At 38.1% G+C, this 9107-nt stretch overlaps 1 protein-coding gene across 1 annotated transcript; it reads right to left on the bottom strand.

Annotated features, from left to right (window-relative positions):
* Window positions 1-1239: 1239 nt before the first annotated feature.
* LOC102794476 (carbonic anhydrase 4-like) lies at window positions 1240-4041 on the bottom strand. The gene is made up of 8 exons (XM_087845091.1): window positions 3917-4041; window positions 3810-3836; window positions 3551-3721; window positions 3179-3327; window positions 2957-3052; window positions 2660-2738; window positions 2317-2480; window positions 1240-2203 (listed from the first exon to the last, which is right to left on the bottom strand). The coding sequence occupies exons 1-8, from the start codon at window positions 3987-3989 to the stop codon at window positions 2018-2020; spliced, it is 945 nt and encodes a 314-aa protein (XP_087701217.1). The 5' UTR covers window positions 3990-4041; the 3' UTR covers window positions 1240-2017.
* Window positions 4042-9107: the final 5066 nt, after the last annotated feature.

Below are 9107 nucleotides of genomic sequence, written 5' to 3'. Positions count from 1 at the left end.
GGGCAATAAACAAACAAGAAAGACGGACTTGCGGCAGAAAAGCCGATCAGCTGATTATTGATCATTTTCATCTTTGAAGTAATAACAGGAGAGGGAGGGGGAGTGAATGAGAGAAGTAAATGCAACTGCGCAGCAAAGACAGAATAACTCCAGCTTTGTGTCTATTTTTTAATTCTAGCTGACGTACGGGACAAATCGCTTCCTTTTCACCTCAATATGGAACTCCAATGGCCAGTCCAGCTGTGGCTCAATATATCAGTTGTTAAGCTTAACGTGGAAATACTAGGCAAACATTCAGGGATGAACTTACACACTTGCTTTACTTCTCTGGGATAGTTTTCGCCGAGATGAAATGGACAGGTCTGGAAGACTTCAGCGCTCTATCACGTGACACATACTGCTCCGATGCGCCGAGCTGGGTTATGCCAAGTAGCGCGTTTTGTGAGGTGATTTTGTGATACTTCGGATCGATTACATTTTTTTTTATTTCTCTCCGATATCCGATCCTGTGATTTAGGTCAGTATCGGACCAATACCGACATGTAATATCGGATCGGTCCATCGCTAACACAGTTTTCAGCAATACAAGTCATTTAGACTCGCGTGCTCTCTATGGTAGACTGTAATCAAACTTCTATTCTGGTAAATGGTAAAAGCCTGGAGACGGAAGGTGGGAAAAAGGAACAGGAATGTTGGGCACACAGTTACAAGAAAACAGGGACAAGATGTAGGAGACCAAGCACAAACGTTTTCTGAAAGTTTTTTTTTTTCAAAGAAATATGTTTCACTTAGTTAAAATCAAATTAGCCCTTGTGCACACTAATTCAAAGGCCTTCCCCTTTTCTTCAACATCACTGATGATACGACTAGTTAACCATAACACATGTTTCAAAAGACAGTCAAATCCTCTAAACGTATTGAGTTTAAACAGGTCTGTTTACTGTTTTTTGTTAGTAAATGGCATGGGTTGTGTAAGGTTAATAACAGTGTGAACAAAACATTGGCATCTTCACAAGTTTTAAACCACCAGAGAATAAAACTGTGGACGTTTGTGTTAAAGTACATTGTTTATGCACTTTTTGTGAACTAGAAAGCTCTCAAAAGCTCAGACAGCTCACCCTAGGTAAGTGTAGCAAATGCAGATGAGGACTCCACCCAGCTATGTATCATTTCAAAAGTTCTAGAAACTTCCAAGAATTAAAAAAGACAGTAAAACTGCAGAAACAGTCATGAATAATTTTAATTGTCATTTAATAAGACCAGGAAAGTCAGTTTTCTTCATGTTCAAGCAATATTAAGGACATAAACAACGTGCATCACTGATAAGTTATTCTCTGGGAAAGTTACACACAAACCCTTCATAAAAGAATCAGCATGTTTTCTTTTTCCATTTTGTGGGTTTTTCCACTTCAACTGCAATAGTGGCTGCACCGATGGAGCTTACAATTTTACAATAGTTTAAAATAAATACAAAAAATAACAAGGACAAAACAGTCCCCTGATCCTTCAATCACCGTTTGGTAAACTAAACTATGTGCACGTGCCAACATCAAGGCATATCTTCACGTGTCATCAGATAGTGACGCATTCTTATAATGCTGGATTTCATAACTACCAGAATTACACTGTAAATAGTGCAGGTGCATCTCTTTGTCAAGTGTAGCTCTGGCAGCTCAATGCGGACGTGGAACATGCCTCAATTGTTCAGACCGTTTTGGCCTCGCAAAATGAAAACTTGTGCATGTCACTGCTTAAAGTAAACTTGAGGTTCAAGCATGAGGTGCACGCATACAGACGCAAATCTTTAAACAGGTTAAAGCTTTGTAGCAGGTAGCCATAATCAAGAATAGCAGAGATAAGTAGCCCTCACCTTAATAAATTATTCTTTGCACTTTTCGTGATTATGTGAAACATAAAGAGCTACATTAGAAATCAGCAAAAGTCAGTTTTAATTAAATAGGGAAAGAACACATGTGCTGAAGGGAGGCATGTTTGTTGACAATGTCCTCTTTCTATTTTAGCTCCAACTCCAGCCCAATGTAAGACTGAGAAGCAGCAGGCCCAGGGAGAAGCAGGTTGTGGAGGCAGAGGCCTTGATGCTCTGAGTCCAGACTTTCTGTGCAGGCTGCAGGCTTCTGTAGACGTTTGTCATGAGTTGTGACATACTGTCGTTGAAGTACAGTGTGGTGCTGAAGAGGTCAATCTGGTCATGAGACATATTTTGTTTCCAGTTAACTCCATGAACCACTAACAGGGCATTGGTGCTTGCAGCAATGACAATTAGGAGACACAAGTTAGAAATGAAATAACACCTACCAGATCTTTACTGACTTTAATTGGTTCCTTAAAAACGGTCCAGACCACCGCCTCATTACAAGCGGGGGTTGTCAAGGATCCGAGGTAGCGGTAATACTTAGTGCGATTCACACCAACGAGCAGGTCGTCCAGGGAAAACCCGGCAGCAATGGAAACTTTCTGGCCTGAGGACAGAAACAACATGAAGGAACTAGGAACTATAAATTACAGAATTTAGAGGCAGAAACAGGAGAGGAGGTTGTTTGTTTGTTTGTTTTTGTTTTGGTTCTTTTTGTGTGTGTGTGTGTGTGTGTGTGTGTGTGGGGGGGGGGGGGGGGGGGGGGGGGGTTACCAAAAATGTTACCTTTTTGTGTGATGTTGGCCAAGTAAGAGGTCAAATTGCGCCAGCTCTGTGGCTGGCCAGTTGAGTTGCCTGGCATTACCTGCAAAAAAAGTTTATTGACTACATTGTCATACCCATCTGTATACCCATGTGTAAACAAAATACCAACAACACCCCCCACCTACCCACCCCAAAAACACACACACACACACACACATATACACACACACAGACACACACACAACAATGACAATGCAGTGATTCCAAAACAGAATAACACAGCAGGCATTAAATCATCTCGTGCGCTGTTTCTCTTACCTCAATGAAGAAACCAAGAGCTGCGAGTCCGGTGGAGTCTTTGACGGCTAGACTTGTATTCCCACTGTAGGATGACTTGCTGTTCACAATATGCAGCTGGGAAAATTCATAAATTCATAAAGATCATACAGATGTTTGTTTGTTTATTTTATTTATTTATTTATTTTACAATTTAATATGTACAAGATAAAAGTACAAAATAAACGTTAAAAAAATCTGTACCTCCATAGGATAGCGCTTTCCATCCACTGTGTGCTCTGAGCCGGGCACAGAGGAGCCGTTGCCCCAGTGCAAGTGAAACTGCAGGGTGTCGTATTGCTCGGACAGGTCCCCTCCTGAAATCTTAACTCCTCTGTTAAGGGTCACTTTGACTGGAAGAACAACAAAAAACAAAAACATGGTGAAGTTGCACATAACCTGAAAGAAGTAAGAAGAAATGTTCAGGTCCAAGGCAGTTTAATTGTATAGAAGAGAGGGGCGCTGAAATCCAAGTAAGACATGTTGTCTTTTTTTTCTTTTTCAAATTATTACTACTATTATTATTATCTAAAAAACACGAGATGACACTTTTGTAGCCATACACCCGGTGCTTACCTGTGTCGCCAGTATTTTCTATGGATGTCATTGCGGAGGTGTCGTCATACTTTACAAAAGTGAATTCAGTTAGTTTGTTGTTCGGTGTGGCTGATGCTGAGACGATGTCAATGGGTGACTGTCGACTGCCGCTGCAATAGTGGGGGGAAACCTTTGACCAGGTTGTGTCATCTATAAGCAGAAAGGGCACATAAAGTCACCGGAGAGCGGTCACCCAGTGGGCAACATGGAATAGATAATGGAGATATTGGGTACTTACTGCAGGATGGGAGGTGATAACACCAGACTGGATGAAAAAAAGATGGGGTTAAAACAGGACATTCAGATTCCCTTATGTAGACAAAAAGCTCTTAAGTGAATACACACCTATAGCGTCCGATGCGCAGTGAGCGGTGGGTAGGACGCACACAACAAACGCAACAACTTTAAACCACTCCATCTGAAAAGAGCAAAACGCCACATTGTTTAGAATCGCACATATTTAAAAAAAAAAATACATTAAATTAAATTAAAATACTTTTAAAAAATGTAAAACACAGAAATAAATGAATGAATTTATTAATTAACATGTTACTGTATGGAATGACAAATTTACATATATAAAAACTTTCACCATTCAATTCTAAAAATTAACTAATGCTAAAATTTCAAATGCTGCAGTTAATAGAGAAAAGAATGCAACAAATGCAGGGTTCTAACTGTAGCCTAATTCTTGCTTCTGTCCACTTCACCTGAGCAGCACAGTGTCTTACCTTTAATGCACCTGTGCCTCCGTTCAGCCTGTTTTCAGATGCAGCTCACCTCACCCTCCCTCTTTTTATTCCCTCAGTGCATCCTGCAGCTGGCTGGACACCGCCTCCATGTGACATGTGAGTTGGTCTTTATCTCTCCGCAATAATTTCGCGGAAGTACAACGGAGTATTAATGCGACATTAAGAAAACAAAAATACATTATCGATAATTTTGAGAATAAAGTCGAAATTTCGAGTTTAAATTCGTAATTCTATTTTTTTTTTAAAAAGTCGCGACGTATAGATTATACTCGTTATTTCAAGACAAAGTGGAATCATACTTCAGAATCGGAAATACTTTTTCTTTTGGCACATTCACAAAGTGTGGGTGTCATTATAGGGAAGTTGGAAATATGAAGAAAACTGCACCTTGGGCAGACGGAAAAAACACACAACTTTGGACAGAAAGGTTACGTAAAGGTTATTACAGCCTCGTGCAATAAATATGATGCATGTTTTATAACAAGACGTGTGATAAATTTAATCCAAACAAGGCATTTTGTAAAGAGTACAGCAAACTTTTCCTTCAAAATAGTTTCGACTTCAAGTTTTTCTTAATGAGGCCTTAATACTGCGTCGTGATGATTAATGATCTCTCTTTTTCATTTATTGTTTTACACAAGCAGGAACTGTGCAGTGAACAAGAATGAAAACCGTTTGACAAAGAGGGAGATTGTTTTATCATCGGTTTTTTTAATCATATTCTATTTGTGTTTTCGTGTGATTGTGTCGATTCATGAATAATAAGACGATTTAATGCGACTCACTGCTAAAACAACATATCAGTCTTTGCCTTGGTAGGACTGTTCCTAGACACCCAGTAGATAATTCCAGACAGCATGTTTTCCATGATTCAGGAGCATTTATGCTTTGATCTGCATGATTTTTTTTCTTTTGTTTTTCTTGAAAGGTGACAGGTGTGAATGCATGACAGTTAAGTGCAGGTGACAGCTTGGGTTTTGAGTATAGATCCATCAATAGTGTTTTCAATGCCAACATGTTTGTTTTAATTAAATGACAAACATTGCAACTAACCAGAATGCTATGTGGGTAATTATACTAACAAGTAATCTTAGATCAAAGATACAGTTTCTTCTTCTTGAAAGATCCTGGGAAGCTGGTTGAACACACAAAGCTTTGCAATACGATAGACATATTGATAGACAGTTCGAGTGTGTTATCACCCATCCAAATCAGTAACAGGAAGACAGCAGCATCTGATTGAGAGTTGTTGCTGTCATTAAAATGGAATGTTGTTTTTCAGTTTTTCAAATTTCCCACAACCGGTTTTTAGTGAACACATGTGATGCTGATATTTCCTGCATACATGTAACCAGGAACCACAGCAGCCTGTTTGTCAGCTTCACTCTTCTGTCAAGAGTAATCAAAGCCATTCAGTTCACAATTATGCCTTGTGTTAATAATTATTTCATAATTGGTGGGATGGGGGTGTTAGAAAGCAAAACCTGATTCTCAGCTCAAGCCACCTTCTTCCATTGTTCAATTGTCCAGTACAGACAGTCCCATCAGCAATGTAGGTTCTTTTGGTGGTCTTACACATTTTATGTATCTTGACCAGCTTTTCATTGTGGCATGAAGCCAGCATATATTTTTGTGCTCACAACTCTAACATCATCTATGATGGTTATTCTAATAAATCCTGAAGCTACTGTTTTTTGTTTTTATTTTTATATAGATTCAGTTTCTGGGTGTGTTTTGAGATTATGACATTTTAATGGCTTATTGCCCATTTCAACGTCATAGAATATGATGTGGCTTCTTTCAGCTTTTGTTGGATTAAGCATGTTTCGACCAGTGCTGGAGATTATGACTTGTTCTATTCATTGAAGGGAACAATGTAAGTTTGTAGTTTTGATACATCAAAATATCAGATTTAAACTTCAGTGTTTTGTTGCCAGGGTGTTGTGAGATTACGAGTCAGTGTTAAATGCATCATTTAAAGCTGAAACACTCAGCTGCCTTAATCACTGCCTATGTGTTTTTTGTATGTTTGCTCATATATGGAAGCATATATGGATGTTTTTTGGGGGAAGTGACCTGCTAACCTTTGCAAATGCTGCATGCTCAAGTGTTTCACAAACTAATTTATTGCAGTCCATTAAACACTTGGGGATCTGCGTACATTCAGAACTTTTTGTGCATACCAAATATATCATGTATATCTGTGTTTTCAAGATCCCTTGAACAACTTATACATTCTTTAACTTTGTCTTTGCAAAGAGGTCAAATAACAGTACAGTGCACCACATTCTTAGTGGCTTTATAGATTAAGAATAACCAGCAAAGAATTATTTATAGACACAAGTTATGGTCACATATTATCTCTTTAATTTATGGGCAAGCACTTGTCAGAGACCCTATATATTTCTGAAACATGCACTGAAGTTAACATGACTGAAGTACCTCTAACACTTGGTTTTGAAAATCCACAGGTTGTTGATGTGTCTTTAAGTGTTACATTTTTCCTTTATCTTCCTCACAAGAAATCTGGAGGAAGCAAGGGAGAGGGGAATTCTAGAAATTTAGACTGGTGAAAAGTTCAAAGTTAGGTATATTTTTCTAGCATGGTTTTTGAAGAGGCTTCACCAAACAGAATTAAGTAAGTTATATGATACGTTTAAAAAAAAAAAGGTTAGATAAGGGTTGAATAAATTTCTAAAAACTGTGTCTTAAACCCAACGCACAAATGTCTATTTACAAAGAAATAAAAGCACTTCTGATCATTTATTGATGTTACATGTAATACATTTAATTATATTCCAGGAAATGACAGATAAAATACTTCCTTAATTAAGTTTGCAAGTATCATTTTTTGGGCTAAAGTTTGGAATGCTAAGTTGTTCAGTTTTACATTTTGATGAGATCAAAAGAACATCTTATGAAAATTCAGTATTACTCATGCTTAATTTGATCTTGGGTTTTAGCATAAAGGAAGTCCTTTGTTTAAAAAAACAAAAAACAAACTACCGGCTTGATTGATTAAAAAAAAGACTATTGTCATTATTCCCCTAAATGAAAAAACAATGCAAAAAGGATACAGTCGGAACATTCATTCCTTGTATTGTTTAGTATTTCCTGTATTAAAAGATTATAAGTAGACAAAACATGAAACCAGGAAACCTTCCATTTAGCCAGGTAAGCTTGGCACAGACAAGAGCCAAATCTCAGCATTTTCCACTCCCCCCTTTTGATCATTCATTGATTGTTTATCACATCTACAAATATGAAACAACAGAACTGTTTTCAGATGGAATAGGCACTGTCCGTGTGTAGCAATGGTTATGAGAAATAAAAACAGATTAAAAAAAATGCATTTTGAACTGAAACATCTGACTCTTGAAATTGGGATTTAGTCAGGTCAGTCAGATACCTATTCCACCCATTATGTGTTTATGCACCTCTTTGCATATTGGTTATTATCCTGTCTTCATCCACTCAGCCCCACCAGTCATGTCAGATGACTGCCCCTCCCTGAGCCTGGTTCTGTTGGAAGTTTCTTCCTGTAAAAAGGGACGTTTTCCTTCCCACTGTAGTAAATTGAATTGAATTGAATTGAATTGAATTGAATTGAATTGAATTGAATTGAATTGAATTGAATTGAACAAAATAAACACTGGACATAATACGACTGGTGACATTTTTAGTTTATAATGGTGGTTGGATGTGCAAGGTGAAAAACTAAGTACTTCATTCTTAGTTTTTCCGTGGTGCAAAAAGGAAACTAGTAAGAAAACAATAAGGTGCTTGTAGATAGCAAACTTTGATACATCAAAAAAAGTTAAAGTGATTTGCTTTTCTCCTGAGCATTTTCCTTAGCCTTTTTTTGTCCCTTCGACACATTTTTTAAAAAAAATTTATTTTCTTTACTTTTATCTCTTTTACTTTCTAGTTTTTCTTACAACTCTGTTAGTAGTCTCGGACTGAAATTTCCTCCTTGTGGGAACACAAAATGTGTTACTCAAACATGCTGTAATTTCATCAACCAATGCATCTTAAAAGAATGTGCCCATAGGTTACTATTTCAGCTCAGAGTTCTGGGAGCTATGGAAGTTAATTACAGCCACTCTTATTTTCTCATGTTCAGATACACATTGTACTAAGAAACTTTATTAATACAGTCCAAAATACTAATTCAAACTACTTTAATGGAAAATGGACTGGTTTTTATATGGCACCTTTTTACTCTACCTTTGAGTGCTCCTGAAGCACTCAAAGCCACGAACCACCAACCTTCCTATTAGTAGATGAGGCCTCTCTTCCGCCTGTACCTCTACAGCTACTCTTCACAGAAGAGTTGCCAATAGAATATTAGGTTTTGGAAACAAATCCTGATTAAGTTAAAATAGAATTCATGAAAATGTTTGTTTTTGTTTCCAAAACGGTCAGCTAACAATCATTTCAGAATAATTATCGAACCAGCAACAACACTTAAGTTGTAAAAGAGTGACACATGATTTACTTGTTTTTTGATTGTGGGCGATCGTGGCTCAAGAGTTGGCATTCGTCTTGTAATCTGAAGGTTGGTTCGAGCCCCGGCTTCGACAGTCGCGGTCGTTGTGTCCCTGGGCAAGACACTTCACCCGTTACTACTGGTGGTGGTCAAAGGGCCCGGTGGCGCCAGTGTCTGGCAGCCTCGCCTCTGTCAGTAGCTACAATGTAGCTTGCCATCACCAGTGTGTGAATGTGTGGATGACTGAATGTAGTGTAAAGCGTTTTGGGGTCCATAGGGACTAAGTAAAGCGCTA

Source organism: Neolamprologus brichardi, chromosome 8 (assembly GCF_056152115.1).
Source record: "Neolamprologus brichardi isolate AB-2024 chromosome 8, ASM5615211v1, whole genome shotgun sequence".
Classification (NCBI taxonomy): domain Eukaryota; kingdom Metazoa; phylum Chordata; class Actinopteri; order Cichliformes; family Cichlidae; genus Neolamprologus; species Neolamprologus brichardi.
Note: the sequence above shows the minus strand (reverse complement) of the source record. Positions and strands in the feature narration are given on the sequence as shown.

What these genes read in the sequence shown, in the direction of transcription:
- LOC102794476 (XM_087845091.1), bottom strand. Translation starts at nt 3,989, where the DNA reads ATGGAGTGGTTTAAAGTTGTTGCGTTTGTTGTGTGCGTCCTACCCACC. An exon ending in GAAAGCGCTATCCTATGGAG is followed by an intron (nt 3,053 to 3,178) that starts GTACAGATTTTT and finishes GAATTTTCCCAG; the next exon opens with CTGCATATTGTGAACAGCAA. An exon ending in GGCCAACATCACACAAAAAG is followed by an intron (nt 2,481 to 2,659) that starts GTAACATTTTTG and finishes TTCTGTCCTCAG; the next exon opens with GCCAGAAAGTTTCCATTGCT.